This window comes from Felis catus, chromosome C2 (genome assembly GCF_018350175.1).
Source record: "Felis catus isolate Fca126 chromosome C2, F.catus_Fca126_mat1.0, whole genome shotgun sequence".
In the NCBI taxonomy this organism is placed as follows: Eukaryota; Metazoa; Chordata; class Mammalia; order Carnivora; family Felidae; genus Felis; species Felis catus.
Window position 1 is genome coordinate 27,719,998 of NC_058376.1, and position 24,147 is coordinate 27,744,144.

The 24,147-nt window shown below is 35.9% G+C and overlaps 1 protein-coding gene across 5 annotated transcripts in view; it reads right to left on the minus strand.

Annotated features, from left to right (window-relative positions):
• Positions 1-24,147, minus strand: part of USP25 (ubiquitin specific peptidase 25) — a 151,514-nt gene that overhangs the window by 84,021 nt on the left and 43,346 nt on the right. For all 5 annotated transcript variants that reach the window (XM_023238853.2, XM_023238852.2, XM_023238855.2 and 2 more), the window contains 2 exons: positions 14,339-14,501; positions 2,679-2,765 (listed from right to left, as the gene is read on the minus strand). In XM_023238853.2, the coding sequence (XP_023094621.1) occupies positions 2,679-2,765; positions 14,339-14,501 (250 nt within the window). The remainder of the gene's footprint in view (positions 1-2,678; positions 2,766-14,338; positions 14,502-24,147) is intronic.

The window sequence follows — 24,147 nt, forward strand, 5'->3', positions numbered from 1 at the left end:
AGGCCACATGCACACACTCTCTTTCGAAATAAGTAAATAAACATTTAAAAAAAAAAAGGAAAGCATTATTAAAAAAAAAAAAAGGAGGAGGAGAGAACTGTGATTATTAACAAGGTGTGATAATGGAAGCAACGGTCCAAAAAATTTCATGGAACAACTGTAATGAGTGAAGGGGTTTTGCTTAATTTCTCTGCAAGTCTGTGGGGTTGTCAGGTAATCTTGGTTCCCTTTTGAAAATGGCTTGTTTAGGCTTGCTTACCAGCCTGATACCCTACTGCTCAAAGATTATGGCCTGAAAAGCTAGCTATAAATCATTGTGTTCCCACTAGTTTGCATTATAAATGTTTCATGTTTACAGAACAAGTGGTTTTCAAATTACACACTAAAAGAAAAATAGGAACGCCTGGGTGGCTCAACTGGTTAAGTGTCTGACTCTGGGTCTAGGCTCAGGTCATGATCTCACGGTTTATGAGTTCAAGCCCCACATCAGGCTCTGCACTGACAGCACAGAGCCTGCTTGGGATCCTCTGTCTCCTTCCCCTGCTCACTCACATGTATGCGTGCTCTCTCTCAAAATAAATAAATAAATATTTAAAAAAAAAGAAAAACAGGGGAGCCTGGGTGGCTCAGTTGGTTAAGTGTCCGACTTTGGCTCAGGTCATGATCTTGCGGTCCAAGAATTTGAGCTCTATCACACTCTATCTCTCTCTTCTCTCTCTCAAATATAAGTAAACATTAAAAAAAATTAAAAAAAGAAGAAAAATATAATTCTATTACATATCATTAACACTAAAAGGAAGTCACGCAAAGTTCAATACTTTACAGTAACCTAACACTTTAACTTCTTTGTGCAACCAGTCCCCTTTTAGGGCTACAATTTTTTTTATGACAAGATCCTTAAAGCCCTAAATACTCACATGTATCACCTCCATAATTAATTTCTTACATTAAATATAAATTTCTGCATCAGTCCTACTTTGAAAAACATGAATACAATAACATCATCTGAGGTACTTACTATGAACTATGTACTTCTAAGCCCTTTGTATGTTTTACCTCATTTAATTCTCAAAACCGTATACAATAATTACTAATATTATTTACACCTTTCAGGAAAGGAAACTGAACAGACAGTTCAAACCCTAAATCCACAGCCAGAATACCCAGGCAATCTAGCCCTGATTATGTGTGTGTTCTGTCATGTTATATTGCCTAACAATATAAACTTACAAAAAGGAAGTTATAGATTGGCACTGCAAAGACAGCCAGTGCAAAACTAATCTTTTATTTTTTTTATTATTATTTTTTATATGAGATTTATTGACAAATTGGTTTCCATACAACACCCAGTGCTCATCCCAAAAGGTGCCCTCCTCAATACCCATCACCCACCCTCTCCTCCCTCCCACCCCCCATCAACCCTCAGTTTGTTCTCAGTTTTTAACAGTCTCTTATGCTTTGGCTCTCTCCCACTCTAACCTCTTTTTTTTTTTTTTTTCCTTCCCCTCCCCCATGGGTTTCTGTTAAGTTTCTCAGGATCCACATAAGAGTGAAACCATATGGTATCTGTTTTTCTCTGTATGGCTTATTTCACTTAGCATCACACTCTCCAGTTCCATCCACATTGCTACAAAAGGCCATATTTCATTTTTTCTCATTGCCACGTAATATTCCATTGTGTATATAAACCACAATTTCTTTATCCATTCATCAGTTGATGGACATTTAGGCTCTTCCATAATTTGGCTATTGTTGAGAGTGCTGCTATGAACATTGGGGTACAAGTGGCCCTATGCATCAGTACTCCTGTATCCCTTGGATAAATTCCTAGCAGTGCTATTGCTGGGTCATAGGGTAGGTCTATTTTTAATTTTCTGAGGAACCTCCACACTGCTTTCCAGAACCACACCCGAAAAACAACCCAGTGAAGAAATGGGCAGAAAACATGAATAGACACTTCTCTAAAGAAGACATCCAGATGGCCAACAGGCACATGAAAAGATGTTCAGCGTCGCTCCTTATCAGGGAAATACAAATCAAAACCACACTCAGGTAAAACTAATCTTTTAAAGGGCTCATCTACACAAAAATTTTTATTTTCACACAATTTTTCGGGAGGCAATTGAAGAAAAACCTTGAATTATAAATTAAAACCTATAAAGTTTCTGAAATTTGACAATTCAAAAAGGAGAAAAAAGCAGGGGCACCCAGGTGGCTCTGTCAGTTGAGCAACACAACTCTTGATTTCAGCTCAAGTCATGATCTCACAGTTCATGGAATCGAGCCCCATGTTGGGTTCTGTGCTTTCTCAGAGCTGTCAATCCCTGCTTGGGATTCTCTCTCTCTCTCTCTCTCTCTGCTCCTCTCCCCACCCCCCAAAATAAATAAATGAACTTTAAAAAGAGAAAGTGAAAAGCAATTACTAAAGTGACACAATAAACTAGCATATTACTGACACACATGTGAAGAAAAATTCAGATTTATAATATACTGATAAAGAATAGAAAGTTACTATAGTAACTGAGATTAATGGGCTGACATTCAAAATTAACAGTTTCATATTTGATGAGACAAACTGCCCTAAAATCAAGCACAGATAAAAGAATATGATCACACACACACACACACACACACACACACACACACACACACTGCTTAAAAATCTTTCATAGTTTTACCTTTTGGTTTCGGGGTAAATCTTGAGCATTTGACGGAGGCTTGTAATTCAGAACTAATCTTCTAAATTCCAAAAGATTGAATAATGACTGAAAAAGAACAACAATTTAAAAAAATCTAGGGGAAAGTTCTATTAACAGAACTATAAAAATATGGTCTTAGAGATTTATTTTTGACAACTATTCTACTTATACACAGGATTGTTGCCACTAGCACAAGACCTATTTTCTCCTGGAGAAGATGTCAAATTTCTTACATACTGACACACTATTCTTTATCATTAACAATATTTATTGTACTGAAAAGCAGAAAATTAATTGTGGACAACACAAAAAATTACACTATATATTAAATCTTTCTTTCTCTATGTGCTTAATAAGCAGTTTCCTCAAAAGGTACACAAATGCTAAGTCTAGAACTTTTTAAACATGTTATATTCGCTGAGTTATCTTGAGGTATCAATATTACAAAAATGTAGCACTAATAAATTTATGGGCCAGCTGCTAGGTGATAGAGACATAAAGAAATTACATATTATCTCTATGCTCAAGAAGACACACAGCCCAGAAAGGAGAAAGATACTAGAATAGAAATCTGACTCCAAGATACAATTCTATTGATCTCACAGAGGATGAGAGCATATGAAAGATGTCCACAGGAAAGCTTCCTAGAACTCATATTGTCATCATCATGATTATTTGTTTAAAAAAATGAAATAAAATGCAACTGAAAATAGCAGAACCTGTCATACACAGTAAACACACCAGAGTACTGTTTGCAAAATTTTCATTGTATGCATTTTATATACACGTGTGTGTCAAGTGTTTTACAATGTAAAATATATTCCTTTCTGTTGAAAATCACTATAGGAGGCAAGGATGCATGAGGTCTTAGCAAAGTTGTGTGAGCCAACTTGATAGAACATAAAGGTAGCACCACAAATCAATCATAAAACAAGATTTTGTTTAGGAGTTGGGGGTTGGGAAAACTGGCCCACTATATATAAAGAAAAAACTAGGATATAGATATATAGATATATAGATATAGATGTGGTTTAAAGACCTAAATATGAAATATAAAACCAAGGGTGCCTGGGTGGATCAGTCGGTTGGGCAGCCGACTTCTGCTCAGGTCATGATCTGGTGGTTTGTGAGTTCGAGCCTCGCATCGGGCTCTGTGCTGACAGCTCAGAGCCTGGAGCCTGCTTCAGATTCTGTGTCTCCCTCTCTCTTCCCCTTCCCTGCTTGCTCTCTCTTTGTCTCTCTCTCTCTCAAAAATAATAAACATTAAAAAAAAATTAAAAAAGAAAGAAAGATAAAATCATAAAGCTGGCAACAGAAACTGTAGGAAAATATTTTGGTTATCTTGTAATCTCGAAGTATTTCTCAATTAAACAAAATGAACATGTGAGATAATTAATTTATTCATTCATTTAATAAATATTTATGGAGTACCCACTACATGCAGACACGAGGAGAACAAGAAGCAGAGACTAAAATATATTGAGTCTCTGGCAAAATAAGAATAGTATGGGAAGTGAAGAGTATGCAAGCAAAAAGAAAAAGGAGAAAATGTCCTTCAAATATAGCAGTGTATCAGAGTAACTGTGGAACTTTAAAAAGTACCTAGATCAGGGGCTTCTCAACAAAGATAGAAAAATAAAGTACCACAGAAAATTCTGAAGTACTTCAAAGAATCAATGGCAAATTTCAAGATGGACAAGATTTACAATACAGAACTTCTTGATTTATGATGGGGTTACATCTGGATAAACCCTCCCTACGATTAAAGTATCATTAAGCTGAAAACGCATTTAATACACAAAATGTACCGAACATCTTCGCTTAGCCTAGCCTACCTCAAAAGTGTTCTGAACATTTACATTAGCGTACAGGTGGGCAAAATCATCTAATACAAAGTCTATTTTATAACAAGTGGTGAATATATAAGGTAATTTATTAAATACTGTACTGAAAGTGAAAAACAGAATAGGTTGTATGGGTACAGAATGGTTGTACGTATATCATTGTTTACCCTCATGATCATATGTCTGACTAGGAGCTAGCATCACAAAAAAGTACTATACGGCACACTGCTAGCCCAAGAAATGATCAAAATTTAGAGTACAACTTCTACTGAATATATACTGCTTTTGTACCACTGTATGTCAAAAAATCATAAACTGAACCATGATAAATCAGGGACCTATACTCTCAAATGTTGCCAGATCCAGTAAAGTAAGGGAAGAAAACTAACTTTTGGATTTGGCAACTGGGAAATCACCTTTTCAGTAGAATGATGGAAGAGAGGCAGCAAGGAGTACTGAAGAAATGGGATAGAAAAATGATAAAATACAGACTGTTTTATGAGGAGTTTAAACAGGAAAGAGAATAATGACAAATTAGGATAATCTCAATCCCACTTCTTTACTCTAAACTCCCATTAGGGAACATTTTTCTTCTCCCTGAATGCCTTTCTAAACAATTATATTTCTTTTGGTGTGGGTCTATTGGTGATGAATTACTTCAGCTTCTGCTTAGTGTGAAATTGTTTTTCTTCATTTTTGTAAGATTTTTGACAGTTATAGAATTTTAGATGGCCAGTTATTTTTTATAGCACTCTAAAAACAGTATTTCTGTTCAGAAGTCAGCTGTCAATCTTCGTCTTGTTTCTTTATAGAGGTGATACAGGCACCTCTTCTTTTAACGCTTCATCTTAATGCATTTTGTAGAGCTCATGTTTTCTATAATTGAAGGTTGATGGCAACCCTTTGTCAAGCAAGCCTATTGGCACCACTTTTCCAAAAGCACTTACTCATTTTGTGTTTCTGTGTCACATTTTGGTAATTCTTGCAATTTTTTAAAATTTCTATTATTATATCTTTTATGGTGATCTACAATCAGTGATCTTGCGTGTTACTAATGTAAACTTTTGGGAGGCTCTGCAAATCATGCCCACAAACGATGAAGCTTAATCAATTATGTTGTATGTGTTATGATTGCTGCCCCAACTGGCCATTCCTCCTTCTCTCTGACTCTCCTCAGGCTTCCCTATTTCTTAGGACACAACAATATTGAAATCAGGCCAATTACTAATACTACAGTGGCTTCTAAGTGTTCATTCAATTGATTTGGTTTTCAACAGTTTGGGAAAATTTCACTGCCATCTTAGTGTAAGAAACTGCCACAACCACCCTAACCTTCAGCAACCACCACCCTCATCAGTTGGTAGCCATCAATATTGAAATGAGACCCTCCACCACCAAAACGATTATGACTCATTGAAAGCTCAGATAATAGTATTTTTTAGCAATAAATTATTTTTAATTAAGGTATACATGTTTTTTTTAATGTAATCATACTGTATACTGAATAGGCTGCAGTACAGTATAAACATAACTTTTATACACACTAAGAAACCAAAATATTGATTTGACTTGCTTTATTAAGATATTCATTTTATTGCGATTGTGTGGAACAAAACCCATGTGTCTCTGAGGTGTGCCTATACATCTTTTCCACCTGGCTACTTTTAGGATTTTCTCTTTGTCCATAGTTTTTTTCCATTTTATGTGCCTTGGCACAATATTCTTTATGTTTATGCTACTTGATTCCTATTGTTTCCAGTATCTGTGGCTTGATCCCATTCATCACATTTGGAATATTCTCAGGCATCTTTTCAAATATTACTTTTGCTATATTCCCTTTTTACTTTCCCTCTATAACCATAAATGTTATGTCAACACAATTCACCATGTCCAAAATATCTCTTATATCCTCTTATCTGTACTTCATGGCTTCAGTCTGAAAATGTTCTTCAAACCAAATGTCCAGTTAACTAATTTTCTCTTCAGTTGTGTCAAATATACTGCTAAAGTCATCCACTGATTAACTTTATTATATTCAGCAATTCTAAAATTTCTATTTTGCTTTTTTTTATACTTTTTACTTTTCTATTGAAATTCTCAATCTTGCTTTTAATTCCTTCATCATACTAATAGTTATTATAACAAACAATTCAATTTTCAGGTTTCATATTGCCAGTTATTTTAATTTTTGATTATAACTGATTATAACTGATTTGAATACTAAACATTTATTTTTATGTGGAAAAAGTGGAGAAAATTCAAAGTTCTAGATAATATTACCTTCTAACAGAATTTACACATTTGCTTTTGGCAGGCACTAAAACTGGCGTCATTTGCAGTCCCAGATCAACTTAATCCAAACAATACTGAGATGAAGCTGGAATTCAAACACTATGAAGCCTGGCTTATTTTCAGTTCCCACTAATCCAACATTCTAGCCCTCTAGAATTTAACTGGAAGTCTAACGTGTTTACTAATGCTCCAAGTTTGTACAAAACTATGCTTACCTTCCCAACCACTCAGCAGCCATTTCTGGAACTGTCTCAAGGATAAAATCTGCCCAAAATATGAAGCTTACTCTAAAAATGCTGATCTTTCAGAGCTTAGTCTCAAAATCCCTCACTGCTTTAGTGTTAGGTGACATAGTTGATTTTTTTGTTGATGTTCTTTTGGTTTGGTTGAGTTGAGTTCCAGAAAAATATGACCACGTAAGTGGTCTAATACAACCTAATAAGCTACAACTCTAAGTAGAACTTGTGATCATTACAATAAATCACAGAAATTAATGTTTTTAAGTCACAAATACTGTAAATCCTCAACCATAGTCATAATAGTATTGATCAACCTATTTCTTCAAAAAAAAGGTGGGAAAAGGTAAATGTCACTGCTGCCTAAACTGTGCCTGTGATTGATGCATCCTGAAAACAAGTATCCTTTCACTGAGTCCGAAGCTAAAAACTAAATTTTGAAGGTCACTTGCTAAAATGGAATTTGGCTAAATTCTTGTTAATAACAGAAAGCTATGAGATGAGATTTCAAATAACTTGTGGAAAACAAAGAGCGATGACAAGAAAGCAAAGGGATATAAACTGTCTATAATGAAGATACTGAGGAAAAGTAAGATCACTTCTCCTTGGTGGATTAGGAAAAAAAAAATGGTATCACATAAGTTCAGAGTAAGGCAGGGACTGGAAATAGATGGCATGATTAAAAGATGAAAGTCTGTATACAGAGCAATTAAATCTCCATGTCCTTCCCAGATACAGAAGATTGAGACAACTACCACTTCCTTCTGTGGGATACAGGAAATTTTGTCTTTGGATATAACTGAAGTGAATGGACTTGGTTTCAGAAAAATCATAGTGTCTGTGTGTGTGTGAGGCAATGAGACTCAGGGCTACAAATAGGAGGAGTAAGTAAAAAACCCTGCAAAGTGATCCCCAATCAACCTTCACACAATCACCTTTCTCTAGGCTTCCTTTTAGAAAGCCAGCAATCATACTTAAAACACAAAGAATCAGAATCCAGCTTGAACCTGAGACAGAGAAATCTGTGGTAAAGGGAACCAAATTTGGAAGGAAGGAAGGAAGGAAGGAAGCAAGGAAGGAAGGAAGGAAGGAAGGAAGGAAGGAACGAACTGCCTAGGCGGCTCAGTCGAAGCAGCCGACTTCAGCTCAGGTCATGATCTCGCGATTTCTGAGTTTGAGCCCCGCATCGGGCTCTGTGCTGATAGCTCAGAGCCTGGAGCCTGCTTCAGATACTGTGTCTCCCTCTCTCTCTGCTCCTCCCCCACTCACACTCTGTCTCTCTTACTCTAAAAAAAAAAAAAAAAGGAGAAATGTTAAAAAAAATTTTTTTAATTAAAAAAAAAATGAAACAAAGAAAGCAAGAAAGAGGGAGAGTTAATATGTTTGTGCATACAGAACCATAACAGGGATGTTAGAGGAAATTTTAAGAATAAGTAAATAAAAAATGGAAAGAAAAAAATGGGAAACTGACTACTCCAGGAAAACAAAAAATTACAAAGGGATACTCCTAGTAAACCATTATAATGTTTACAAAATCATAGAAAATGTAAACACTGACTACTGACTATTTAAACTTATGATATAACTATGTTGAGAATGAAAAGAAAGGCAATTCTAGGTACATGAAATGGACAGCTAAATCCTCATCTATCTCAGCAGGAAGGCATGTCATTTAGAAAAATGACAAGAAAAAAAATCTAGAACTGGTTGTGGTTAGTTTTAAGACTCATCACTATAAGGTAGGGAGGTTTGGGGCAGATTACTGTAGTTTTTCACTATAAGCCTTTTATTGCTGTGGAATTTTGTATTTTCTCTTTGAACCAGGTACTTCTGTTCTTTGATGAAAATTAAAGAGTTAAGAGAAAATAATGTGAATAAACATGTTAAATGATGTCCTAACATTTTTTGAAAACTTATAGCATCTTCTCGATCCCGATCATTTGGGTGAGAGAAGCATCTTAAGTTTTCAATTCCACCATATATAATATATGCTCCTTTTTGGTTCTTTCAGTCACCCATTCAATAATTACCTAAAGGATTCCTCCAATGTGTTAGACACTATACCATATACTGGTATAAAACAATAACCTAGAAAATCTGTGCTCTGCCCTCAGGATACTTGTGGAATTACACGATTTATGAGGAAGGTGACCATATCCTTTATCTTCCAACTAACAACCCTTTTGAGTGTGAAATAGAGTTATAAGACTTATTAATAAGCACCGGTGGATCTACAGTAGAAGTGAACTGGGGCTGTACAAGGCAAACAGATGTATGAGCATCTTACTTCTGAGCATCTCAGAGGCATCCAAATGGGAAAGGCACCAAGGGCCATCATGAGAATCCATGAATTATACCCCAAACTAGCAAGAGAGAATATATACCTCTAAATGAGTACCTCATTTCACTGATACCCTAGTGGAGAAAAAGAGCACCAATTAGTCCTTTTACATATAACTTCCAGGATAAAAATACTCGACTAGATAACGAGTTAATGCCCAATCTAGGACGGTCAGGCTAATATTGCTAGCATCCAAAAGATTTAAGCCATCCTCTGAACCATCTTCTCCTTGCTTATAGTCCCTTTCTGATATTGTTTCCCTTTTCTCCCAAAATATTGGTGCCAGTATCTAAAAGAACAAGTAAAACAAAGATGTACCCTCTGTAGTCTGTCTATCCCCGCTACCTATTCTGCAGTTAGAGGTTTATAATCCAAGTAAATGTCTATAATTGGCAGATATATTTACAAGGAAAAGAAGTCCCAGTTGTTTCACACTAGTCCTGCCAACTAAGTAAATTCCACCCCTGAGAAAACCCTGTAAGTGAAACTTTACAGTACATTTACGTCATAGTTTGAACAAGTTTCAATTCACTTTGGAAAAAAAAATAAGAGACTTCCAGCACTAACAAGAGATTTCCTGCCCGACTTTCTTTCATAGGTGAAAAATTCCATTTATGATGATAAATTTTTACACCTCAGATGATATCCATGGAATTAAAAAGTAATGTCACAAAATGAAAAAAGATAAAAGATTTTAATTACTAGAGATGAAAATGAAAAGCTACTTAAAAATAGGATAGACTTGGGCGCCTGGGTGGCTCAATCAGTTGAGCATCCAACTTCAGCTCAAGTCATGACCTTGCAGTTTTTGCGTTCAAGCCCCACATCGGGCTCTGTGCTGACTACTCAGAGCCTGGAGCCTGCTTAGGATTCTGCGTCTCCCTTTCTCTCTGCCCCTCTCCCACTCACACTCTATCTCTCTAAAAAATAAACATTTAAAAAAATTTTTAAAAATAGAACAGACTTTAAAATTACAGCAAAAACATGGGGCGCCTGGGTGGCTCAGTCAGTTGAGCGTCTGACTTTGGCTCAGGTCATGATCTCGCAGTCCGTGAGTACGGGCCCCGCATCAGGCTCTGTGCTGACGGCTCAGAGCCTGGAGCCTATTTCGGATTCTGTGTCTCCCTCTCTCTCTGACCCTCCCCCGTTCATGCTCTGTCTCTGTCTCAAAAATAAATAAACGTTAAAAAAATAAAATAAAATAAAATAAAATTACAGCAAAAACAAAAAACAAAAAAAAAAACCTTGAAGTGGTCTTTTGACAAATTTTTCTTCCTACCCACAATTTCCCAAAACCTGAAGTGTAATGTGTATCCACACACCCAAAAGCCAATAATCTTAATACTTCATTATAACCCAAACTTTTCAAGGCTAGAGGTCATTTCTGCAATGTGTCTAGATTTTGCAAAAAATAATATAATAATAACAATAATCCCAAGAACCCTATACTAGCCTATGTTAGGAGTGTGGTAAGGCTACATTACCAGTTACACAGCCACTAATCCAAGGAAAAATTTAAAAATTAGTGAAATTATTTCAAATTTTAAATAGGACAAGCAATTTTTGTAGTCCATTCTCTTCCCCACCAAAAAACACCAAAAATTTGAAAAGTAAAACAAAAGCTAAGATTAGCAAACACCACTTAGAGTAGAAATAGATGGACAACAGTTTCAAATTTGAACTAAGGGGTGCCTGGGTGGTTCCGTCAGTTTAGCATCCGACTTCAGCTCAGGTCAGGATCACACAGATCGTTGAGTTCAAGCCCCACATCTGGCTTTGTGCTGACAGCTCAGAGCCTGCCTCAGATTCTCTGCCTCCCTCTCTCTCTGCCCCTCCCCTGCTTGTATTCGTTCATTCGTTTTCTCTCTGTCTCTCCCTCTCTCTCAAAAATGAATAAACTTAATAACATAAAATATTTAAGGATACTATTCTTCCATGTGCAATCAATGTAATATACAAGAACTACTATATAACTTCAAATCTAATGTTTGAAGAATCAAAATTTTAATTTCCACAATGATTGAAGAACAGATGCCTGCACAAAAACACTCTGCTTAATTTCTTCACTTTAAAATAAAATTCTCAGGGTGCCTGGGTGGCTCAGTCGGTTGAGTGTCTGACTTTGGCTCAGGTCATGACCTCACAACTCGTGGGTTTGAGCCCCAAATGGGCTCCGTGCTGACAGCTCAGAGCCTGGAGCCTGTTTTGGATTCTGTGTCTCCCTCTCTGCCCCTCCCCCACTCATGCTCTGTCTCTGTCTCAAAAATAAACGTTAAAAATTAAAAATAATAATAATAAAATAAAATAAAATTCTGGGGGCACCTGGATGTCTCAGTCAATTAAGTGTCTGACTTCGGCTCAGGTCATGATCTTGTGGTTAGTGAGTTCGAGTCCCGCATCGGGCTCTGTGCTGATGGCTCAGAGTCTGGAGCCTGCTTTGGATTCTGTGTCTCTCTCTCTGTCTCTCTGTCTCTCTCTCTCTCTCTGCCCCTACCCCCACTTAAACTCTGTCTCAAAAATAAATAAACATTAAAAAATAGTAATAATAAATAAAATAAAATTCTGGGAGTGCCTGAGTAGTTCAGTCAGTTAAGCGTCCCACTTTGACTCAGGTCATGACCTGGTGGTTCATGAGTTCGAGCTCTGTGTCAAACTCTATACTGACAGCTCAGAGCCTAGAGCCTGCTTTGGATTTTGTGTCTCTCTCTCTCTCTCTCTCTGCCCTTTCCCCACTCTTGCATGCTCACGCGCGCTCTCTCTCTCTCTCTCTCTCTCTCTCTCTCTCTCCCTCTCTCTCTCTCAAATAAATATAAAAGAAAATTAAAAAAAAATTTGAACCAAGATACTGAAAGAAGTTTATCCTATGAAAACAAAAAGTGGTTATCCCCATTTCTATTAGTATGAATTTAGTCATCATTTCAAACAGGACTTTCTTACAATACGGTGTAGAGAAATACAAAGCACCTATTCTAACTAAGAAATATTGATTATTTGCAAGTACTTTCTTCTAACAGTTTTTCTAAAAGAGGCCTCATTAACCAATGAGCCTCATTAGCTGGCCATTAAAGTGCAGAGACAGCATCTACTTGTCCAAATACAAGCAGCAAAGCATAATTGAAGACTCACATCACAGCCTTCAAACTGTGCTTCATATTTTTAAAATAAGGTCTAAATTATAAAACTTATATTGAACAAGAAAATGTAAAAACTCTTACTAACAGTGCAAAGTAAAGTAAAGCAAGACATAAAGATTCTAATAAAATTGTAGATATTATTGTCAGGTACATGAATAATTAATGTATAATCAAAGACAAGAACAAAGGTATTATTACAGATTTATGTTAATTCAGGTATTCATTAACATTTTAATACCCTGAAAAACAAATAACACAGTATATTACTTAAAACTAGTATACACTACAGAATTTAGAGACATAAATCTAGAAAACCAAAGGGAATCAAATTGTACGATATTATGTGCCAAACAAAAAAGGGGGTGACAGTTGGAAATTATAACACTGAAGTAGAAAAAAGGTTAAAATTACAGAAGACAATTAACAACTTTATAGAAAATGGACTAAATAACCAGTTAGTTGCTTTAATATCACACAAAAGTTTATACCATCGTACCTACGGATTTGGGAAGCTACAGAATGAAGAGATATTTTAAATATAAGAAAAAATGTCATACATAATGATTTAAACCGTACTCCTCAGGAATACTAAATAATAAGCTATAATTCAACTGTATTAGGAAAACAAAAGATTTTCCTAAAGGGTCATAAAAATTGAGTATGTTATTATTCATAGATTGTTTTATTTTTTTATTTTATTTTATTTTTTTAATTTTTTAATGTTTATTTATTTTTGAGAGAGAGAGACAGAGACAGAGTGCAAGCAGGGGAGGAGCAGAGAGAGAGGGAGACAAAGAATCCAAAGCAGGCTCCAGGCTCCAAGCTGTGAGCACAGAGCCTGATGCAGGGCTCGAACTCACCAACTGTGAGATCATGACCTGAGCCGAAGTCAGACGCTTAACTGACTGAGCCACCCAGGCGCCCCCATAGATTGTTTTAAGGAGATCATTTAATTTCATGTTTTCTAATCTGATGGATAACATTACCAATGTCTACCTGAGAATAGTAAAGAATTACGACAATAGTATCTCATAAAAGAAAAGTTAAAAAGAAAGAAAGAAAGAAAGAAAGAAAGAAAGAAAGAAAGAAAGAAAGAAAGAAAGAAAGAAAAAGAAAGAAAGAAAGAAAGAAAAAGAAAATTAGTCCAAATTGAGAAGAGGATACATAACTATGCATACAAATATTTTTCATTTTAGAATAAGGGTTTCAAGAAACATTTCATTAAGGGCCTTTCAAGTTAAAAAAAAATTCATTACTCTTGATTTATCAATATTTATTCTTTACACATCATATGCTTAGAAAATTATGTCAATCTATACCCTCCTCAAATTGTCACCTTATATTAAGAATATAAGTAATTAAAATGAGTATAATTCTATGAATAACATCTTCCATCATGTACAATAATTTAATTTGGTTAACAACAACAAAAAATAACAGTTCTGCTTTCATATCTCGGTTATATCCTTCTCAAGATTTGCAGAGTAATACATACAAAATATTTTTTACTCTTTCTACTCTGACAATAACTCCTAACAGAAGGGAGAAAGGAGATTATTTCCAAATAAGTGAAAGGGGTAAGTACCACTCTACCATTAAAGCTTCATACTGGGGTGAGGACAAGAGAAGAGAGAGGAGTATTAACAATCCACAACTAGTTCATTGGACAGAAAGTCATATTAAAACCTTGCTTACATTTATGTTTAAAGTACACAATTTAAAAGACACACACCCCAACCCACTTTCCATTGCCATCATGCCCACCAAGTAAGATCTGCATGAAGATCCTTACCTGAATAACAGCACTAAACCAGCAAGTATTGCCAACATTCTTTAGTCCAACAGGAGCTTTGTCCTGCCTTTTTCTATCGTAAGGGTTTCGAGAATCCCTCCAAACTTCTGTAGGCGTCCTCTTTAAACAGGCTTTATTTTCTGCTATGCTGGCTTCAAGAACTCTTAAACAATGGAAAGAAAATGATAAAAAAAAAAATGCACTATTAATTTAGTGCTGTAACCTAGGAAATAACATACCACAAACTAAGGATTTTAATTACTTAAGCTAGGGATAACGTATCTGGGGAATTAATGTTAAACACTAACTTTACTCAAGTAGAAGTTAGTTTTCTGTAAGCACACAGTAGTGGCAAACATATCAAGAGACACACAGCCTTTTTTCCTAAGAAAAAGGAAATTTCAAATGCAAAAGACAGTGTTATAAAACAGAAAATATGTTAAATTATGGTTCAACAAATTTGAGGTTTAGTACCAGGAATATAGCACCTATATTAAGTTTTCTAAGAAATCATTCTAGTAAATATTTATAAAATAACATAAAGACTAGTTTTTAATAATAACTGCTTTAAATCATCAAGAAAACATTCCTAAACAAACTGCACTTTTACTCCTCTGACCATGAATTTTCCTTTTCTATTAAAAGGGAACAAAAAGCTAAGGTAAATTCTAGAGTTCTTTCAGTTCTAGGGTTCTATGACTTATGAGAGCTAAATAAAGAGAATACTTATGTGTTTATTTTTTCACCCAAAAGCTTACCTACATACCTATCAGAATAATAAAAGATTTACCTCTTAAAAATAAGCTTATCTAAATAATATCTTACATACATCTAAACATGGCAAGAATAAGGCTGCTTTGCTTAATCACGTTTTTCTTGCTCGTAAGCAAGTAACAACATGCAGGAAAACCTTAATTCCCAATATAACTAACAAAGCATTTTGCCTGTTCAAAACGTGTCACTACTCTTAATAAGCATAAGTAATATCCAAAGCGTCTTAACCCATTTTGTGTTAATTAAAAAGACTTTATCAAGAGTAAGTTTTTCCAACATTTTGGCTACTTGTGAAAATCTCACTCATGCTACACCATCTTTATTTTAAAGATTTTGCCCTATGAGATTAATGTCAAATTCATATAGCTATATTCCTTAATTATGGGGGAAAAGTAAATTATACTTTTATCTCTAACAGTATTATTTTCAACATGACATTAGATAAAATATAATAGGACTCAACTTATCATCGCTTAAGTTATGTGAATACAGGATAACATCATCACTTAAGTTATGTGAATACAGGATAAAGTCTCCGTTTGGGAATCAATGAAACCACATCCTAAAAAATAGCAGGTAACAACATGATAGGTTGAAATGCAAAGATCAAACTCAAAACATTTATAAATGAACACCTCAGGGGTGCCTGTGTGGCTCAGTTGATTAAGCGTCTGACTCTTGATTTAGGCTCAGGTCATAATCTGATGGTTCACGGAATAGACCCCCACGTCGGATTCTGCGCTGTCAGCGCAGAGCCTGATTGGGATTCTCTCTCCCTCTTTCTCTGCCCATCCCCCATTTGCACACATGTGAACCCTCTCTCAAGATAAATAAAAAAATAAAATAAAAATAAAAAGCAGTTTGCAATACCTCTGTAACTTTTAAAAGTGATCCAATATTAGCAACAGTACTGTGCCCAAAAACCAGCTCTTACATGCAACCACAGCCCATGGGAAGCTTTTTCTTATCAACTATTTACCAGTAAAAGGTACCAGAATCCTTGGAAATATTTAGTTAGGTGAGTTGGGGCAGAAGAAAGTAAGAATTTGTCTAGAATAGCCCATTGTTATGAAGTTTTCAAGAACATAAGGGGGAAATAAAAAGTAAAAAAGCCAACTTGAAAGACTCCCTACCTACTGTTCAAGTTGTACAGTTCAATATAATATAATATATTAGAACTGATTTTGTACAAGGCAATTAGTTAATGTAAGTATACAATAGGGAACTATAATGCAAAAGACTGCTGTATATAAGGTATATTTAATTTTTTATTGACTTTTACAAATGGGAGTGCTTTCCTTTGACAATTTTGTTCTTTTTGTAATGCATATGCATATTTAGGAGTATAAATAAAGGAAACTTATTTCAGCCTTGGTAATTAGAGATGAATGAACTAAAACAAGCAATGAGTTCTGGGGAAAGCTGCAAATACCACAAACAGGAAAGAAGAAGCCTCAACTCAGTCATATGTAGATCTCTTCATTCATTATAACAAAAAATATGGGTTTCAAAGAACTAGGTTTATTGTAACATTCCTTAACCACACCACATGGTAGAGCTATCGTACTAAAAGATGGTGGATGGAAGAATGCCATGACTCTGTGACCTTGATTTACAGTTTATAACACATTCAGTTTTGTATCACCAGGGACTTACAACACACTTCACTAAGTTTCCCACCACCTCTTCCTGACTCCTAAAAAGCTATTAATACATTTATCACACTGCACCAAAAATATTTATTACTCAGCCAGTCTCTCGCATCAGCATCTGGAGGGTAAAAACACAGATTTGTTTCATTCCTAGAGCACATATGATAAATACTAAGGGCTAAACAAATGTTTACAGTGAAAGGATTAAGATATTAGATGTGGCTGCTGCTTCTCTATTTTTCTGGCAAAAGCCCAATCTCTAACCCAAATATTACTCTATTCCCAAGACCCCATCCCTTTTTATAGTCTAGTATTGGCAAAATGAATATAAACTTTCTATAAAGCCAGGTCCTACATAAATAAGAGTTCCTTCCCTGACCTCACCAAAGTAAAGCCACTGATACTATCCATGCTCTGAAATATAAAGTATGCAATAGCTACAAATCCAGATATTAAGTCTGCCAGTAGAGAGAAAAAACAAAAAACAAAAACAAAGAAAAAAAAACAACACTGCAAATTTCAGAGAGCTTAGAAATAGCTTATAGCAAAATACAGCATGCTGAGAGATGCAACCCCAAAAGCCACAAATCAAAAACCAATTCCCACTACCCATCACCTGCTTTCTTATCTTCCCAACACTGGTCATGACCATGCAGCAATACACAAAGATGGTAAAATGTTTTGCTCTTTTCCTTCTACACTCTACATGGACTATTTAAAGCACTTACTTGTGATAAATGTTCACCTTCCCATTAAATTTCTATTGTACTGATTTTGATTTTTGGGTTTTTGCTAGTTTTATTATGTTTGTAGTGTTAATTTTATTTAAATTATTTAAATTGCATCATAGCAGTAATGTTGAAAACATCCCACTTTAGATCATCTGAGTACATTTAGGGAAACATCATACTCACTGAAAAACATACATATCATTTAGGCTGTATAGACCAACAAAAAAGAAAATGAAAAGGAAAGAGGGAAGGGAAGGAGAAGGGAAGGGGAAGGGAGGGGAAGGGAGGAGACAGAGGACTGAAGGAGGAAAGAAAGAAGGGAGGGAGGGGGAGGAAAGAAGGAAGGGAGGAATAATTTTGTAATTTTCCTTTTTGAAAAAAATGGTATTATGACTAGGATCATACTATATCCATAAATCAGTTTAAGGAAAAATGACCATTTTTACAACATTCAGTCCTCCAATTTGTGAAATACAATATGTTTCCAATTATTTACATATTCATTAATGTGTCTCAATGATATTTGCTAATTTTCTTGGAAGTTCTTGCACATTCATTAAATTTATTCTTGTCTTTGACAGTCTTATGTTATAAATGGTAGCTTTTTAAAATTTCTCCCTATCATTCTTTTTGTACATAGAAATTCTTTTTGAGCTATGTTGATTATTAATCAACATAGCTCAAAGCATGCTTTTCTTGGAAAGAGTACTTTGTAGAGGGATAATTTGCATATAAGATACACAAATCTTCAATGTACAGCTCAGGGAAACTTTTTACATATCTATACACCTATTTAACTACCACCTAGATAAAAATACAGAAAATATCCATCGTTCTAGTAAATTCTCTCATACCCTTTTTATAGCCAAGAGTGATTCCCAGGAAATCACCATTCTGACTTCTGTCACTGTAAATTAGTTTTGCCTGTCCTTAAACATCACAGAAATGAAATCATACAGCAGTCACTCTTTTGCGTCGTTTTAATTGTTTGCAGTTTTTAGTTATTATCAATAAAACTAATGGACTCCTTTCTCAAGGGTCTATACCTAGGAATGGAAACACTAAGTACTAGTATAGTATATGTTGAAATTCATTGTAAGTACCCAGTTTTCCAGATTTTCCAAAGTGGTAATTCCGTTATACACCCCTACCAACAATATGTGACAGTTCCAGGTACTCCACGTGCTTACCAATATTTGGTATAGTCCTGCTGTTTCATCTTAGCCACTGTGATGGAGGAACAGTGGGGCCTGTTCTCTAAGGGGATGACTTGGCAAGTGTGCACTAACCAGACGGCCGCCACTGCTGCAATCTATCATTACAGCCAACAAGGCAACATGTCAATAATCGTATGTTGAATACAAATTAAGAGATTCTATGTTTCCGACACAGAGGCTACCACTGCCTGCCTGTCAGACGTGTGACTGCTTCCAAAAGTTGATTTGTTTCTCCTGTGGTGAGGTAGGACACACTGTATGGGGGATGCCTGCCTGCCAATTCTGGAAGACTGACTACAAAGAACCTTTGGCCACTCAGCTCTCCCCACTTACTGGCCTCTGCCCTTCTTGGGACTAGCAGTGGTACCTCACTATTGACACTGTTTCAAGTTACAGTGTTGCTGTTCCCATCGAATCAGTCAATTCTGGCCACAGTCCTGCATTCCTTGAAACTAATCTGTTTCATATTTTCAATTTTTCCAGACCACTTGTACTCTGACAATGTCAGAAATGACTCAAAAAATGAATAGTAATTAAATAGTAATTAAAGCATTCCATGGGTCTTCTATGATCCACAGGTATCCGGTATTGTTGAGCCTTACTATTATTTTCACAAAACTAAAAAGATTTATAATTGACTGCCTCACCTACACATCTTCTTAATGCAGTTTCCTCTCACAACAGCTTCCTAAATAAAAAGGGTAGGAGTTAAGAGATCTATTTTAGGGGTGCCTGGGTGGCTCAGTTGGTTAAGTGACTGACTTTGGCTCAGGTCATGATCTCACTGTTGCATGAGTTTCAGCCCCATGTTGGGCTCTGTGCTGACAGCTCAGAGCCTGGAACCTGCTTCAGATTCTTTGTCTCCTCCTCTCTCTGCCCCTCTCCTGCTTGCATTCTGTGTGTCTCTCTCTCAAAGACAAACATTAAAAACATTTTTTTAATAAAAAAAAAAGAGAACTTTTATAAAAATTCTGAATCCTGGGTGCCTGGGTGACTCAGTCGGTTGAGTGTCCGACTTCGGCTCAGGTCATGATCTCACGGTTCGTGGGTTCAACCCCAGCATCGGGCTCTGGGCTGACAGCTTTTGATTCTGTGTCTCCCTCTCTCTCTGCCCCTCCCCCACTCATGCTCTGTCTCTCTCTGCCTCTCAAAAATAAAGAAACGTAATAAAAATTCAGAATCCCACCCTAACTGCTCCTGGACATGATGCTTTTTTCTTTTCCTAAGGGCAACGGCAGGCCACTCTGGTTGGTAAACCCCCTACCCCAGGTGGCTCCCAAACTTAACTCCAGCTCAGACCCCTGGACTTCCTTGTTGGACTGAATGGTCTTGGAGTGTAAAAATAGTCAATAGTCAGTTGAACACACTGCTCACTCAGTTTCTCTACAGTGGCCCATGGAGGCCTATGTGGGAGCCACAATGAGCCCCTGTAAATTTTGTAAAAATTTCTTTTTCCTCTTGCACTTACCCTTCTAGATGAAAGGTCAGGTTCAAGCAGAAAATTACTGCAAAAAGAGGTAAAATTACAACTACCGGAATGGGACATACTGATTTTGTAGCAGTGGAGGCAGTATAACCACCCCACATTCAGTCTTCCAGAACTGCCCTTGGAGCCTGAATCACAAGGAAAAGTGCCCTGGTGAGACCACCCCTCACTGTTTCACTGAGCAAAGAATCCTGGCAGTTCTTTTTATTCACTGAAAATCATTTCATGATTTTCATGTGTCTTATTACTGTGTCAACTGTGTCATTTGTCACCTTCACTGTCACTATTTTTAGGATAATTCCTTTTTTCTCTGTGAATATTTTAAAGATTTTCTCAGTCCTAAATGTTCTGGAGCATCATTATCGTGACTCTGGTGTGGGTTTCTTTTAATTTTCCCAACTAGGATTTGTTGGGCTTTGCGAAATTATAGGTTATTTTTTCCACTTTTGAAAAATTATAAATTATTATCTCTTTAAATATGGCCTTTGAGCCACCCTCTCCTCTCCTTCTGTAACACCAATTAAAGTATGTTAGACCTACTCACTTTATTTTGCATGTCTTTTAACCTATCTCCGTATTTTTCATCTTTTTTTTTTTAGCTATCTGTTACAAATTGGAGAATTTCTTCTCCTATTCACCCTCCAGACTAATGTTCTTTAGCTACTTTTTTGTTTTTTTTGTTTTTTTTTGTTTTGTTTTTTTTTTTTTGTTTTAGAGAGAGAGCCAGCACGCATGCATGTGCAAGCAGGGAGAGGGGCAGAGAGAATTCCAAGCAGGCTCCATGCTTGGTGTAAAGCCCGATGCAGACTTCAATCCCGTGACCCTGGGATCGTGACTCCCGTGCCTCCTCCCCCGTTCTTTAGCTATTTCTAACCTATTAACCTATATTCTGTTTTCTTTTCTGGTCTTACTTTGGTAATTCTAATTTTCATTTCCAGAAGATATTTTCCTTCTTTTTCAAATGTACTACGTCATATTTTCAAGGATTTCTTATATCCTGTAAAAGCTAAAGCATAACTCTATCAATCACAATATCTAAATACATGTGTACTGCCTATTGCTCTTGCTGATTCTCACGGTAATTTTTTTTTTCTTTCCAAGTGTGTGTGGTAATTTTCAGGGTGGGTGCTTACAGAGCTTCAAAAGCTACCGAAGGGGTTCTCTGAGGCCAAGGATAAAGACACCCTCCTAGAGAGACAATATACTTTTGATTCTGCCAGGACCTAGAAACAACACAAAAACAACACCATTCAAAACTAAATTCCCCAGGGTGCCTGGGTGGCTCAGTTGGCTGAGCATCCAACTTTTTCTTTTTTTTTAATTTTTTTAATGTTTATTTATTTTTGAGAGAGAGACAGAGAGAGAAAGAGAGTGAGCAGGGAGGGAGGGAGGGAGGGAGACAGAGAGAGAGAGAGAGAGAGAGAGAGAGAGAGAGAGAGAGAGAGAGAGAATCCGAAGCAGGCTCCAGGCTTTGGGCTGTCAGCACACAGCCCAATGCAGGGCTTGAACCCATGAACCATGAGATCATGACCTGAGCCAAAGTCAGACACTTAACCAATTGAGCCACCCAGATGCCCCGAGCACCCAACTCTTGATTTCAGCCCATGATCCCAGGGTCATGGGATGGAGCCCCACCTTGGGCTCTATGCTGAGCATGGAGCCTGCCTAAGATTCCCTCCCTCCCTCCTTCTCTCTCTCTCTCTCCCTCCCCAACTCCCCTGCTCAAGCTCACTCTAAAAAAAAAAAACAAAAAAAACAAAACAAAACAAAACAAAAAAACAAAAAAAAAAAAACAACTAAATTCCCCAAGGGACATTTAAATATGACCGACCTACCAATCAGTAGTACTGTCTCGGGGTTTTGTTTGTGGGTTTGTTTTTCTAAGTGTGGCAAGCTTAGTAGCATACTCCCTAGAATTTGCTTTCTCTCTTTCTCTTTTGCTTACAGTGCAGAGCCTGCTTGGGATCCTGTGTCTGTCTGTCTCTCTCTCTCAAAAATAAATAAATGTCAAAAAAAAACAAAAACAAACTTTTTTTTTAAATGTTCAACTTAAGAAATTTACCATGAAATTTGTGAGTGTCTACACAGAGGATTGTGAGATATAAAAAGATATGCTGTAACTCATATAATTATAATGTAGTATTCCAAATGTATGAACTCATATTAAAGTACATCTGCTGAAATATAATCATAGTCAAATGATTCTAGGACTCTGTTGGGTAAAACTTTGCTATCTGAACATAAGTAATGAGCAAATAGTTAAATTTACTTTGATGCATGATATTTAAACTGTTTCTTAAAAATCATTTTCTCTTTTGAATTTAGAATCCTAAACCTTCATAAAACCCATAGGAACAAATATAAATATCTCTTTGCCATATATTTAGCTACAATTCTCTTATTCCCTTTTGATTTTTTTTTTTTTTTTAGTGTTTATTTTTGAAAGAAAGAGAGGGAGACAGAGTACGAGTGGGGGAAGGGCAGAGAGACAGGGAGACACAGAATCTGAAGCAGGCTCCAGACTCTGAGCTGTCAGCACAGAGCCAGATGCGGGGCCCAAACCTATGAACCGTGAGATCAAAACCTGAGTCAAAGTCGGAGGCTTAACTGACTGAGTCACCCAGGTGCCCCTGTCTGACACAGTATGATTTACATATGTGCTTATTAACTGCACATTTTACACTTGACATATTTTTGTTAGCTGTAAATTATAAAATCTACACATACCACAGAAGGCTTACATTTTGCAACTAAATTAATATGATTTTTTACTTCTACAGAATATAATTTTATGTAAAATTTCATGGCATATTACACCACACCAAATGTCGGTAATGTTATGTACAATAAAAATATTTATAAAGTATTCACTATTTTAAGACTATATTAGAATTTAAAAGACCAAGAATAAAAAAGAACATTATCTTAAGAGATACAGGTTCCCATTTGGACAAAAGTGAGTATCTAGAGCAATACATAACATATACATTAAGTAACAGATTAGGAATAAGTTTTAATCCTTAACTTTCAAGTTACTTTTATTTATTAACTAACTGGTACGTGCTGTTTCAATTAGAAAACACATGATATAAAAACTAGTGACACTATTTGGTATATAAGCTTCCAGACTTTTTTCTGTTGTATACTCGTGTAAATTCGCTTCAACAATATACGTATACTTTTAAAAACAAGATTTGCATTATAATATATATTCTATCTTACAATCTTTTACACATAAAAGATCATTGCCCTTAAATATGAAATCCAACTCACCTATTTCATGTTTAAAATATTTCTCCTCAAAGTTTAAGTCCTGCCAAGTTTTATAATTATTCAAGATAATTATTTCATTCCGATCCTTTTTTTGAGGCAAAAACTAATTTTACAGTTTCTCTAAATCCTTCACACACAAAAAAAAGCCTAATTAAAATGTCTAAAGATAATGTATGAATTTTGGGTTTTTCATTTAAAATTACTGGCATTAACTGAAATTAGCTCAACTGAAAAAGACAATAAATCTTAATTTAAGTCTTTCCATCTTACTGTCTTACAAAGTAACATTTAAAGACATTAAGAAGTATTACTAAGAAAAATTATGTGCCTTTGCTAAATATAGCATTTTGAGGCATCTCCTACCATACAGTAATCTCAAATTACCTAGAAAGAAATGCATTATTGATATTGTGCCAAGGGAAATTATCTGAGAAAGCTGGTACATTCTGCTACCAAACAACTGCGTTAGAGGGTAAAGAACACTGGCGTCGTCAGATTTACCTTAGTTGTGTGCCTTTGGAAAATCATTTAACCTCCTAAAAGAACAATTTCCTCTTCAATAAAAGAGTTACCATTACCTCCACAAAGTTGTTTAGAAGATGATAAAGATTTTTTTAAGTCAACATTGTTTCATGAAAAAATCAAATTTATTTTTATTTGATCCACTGATGAATCA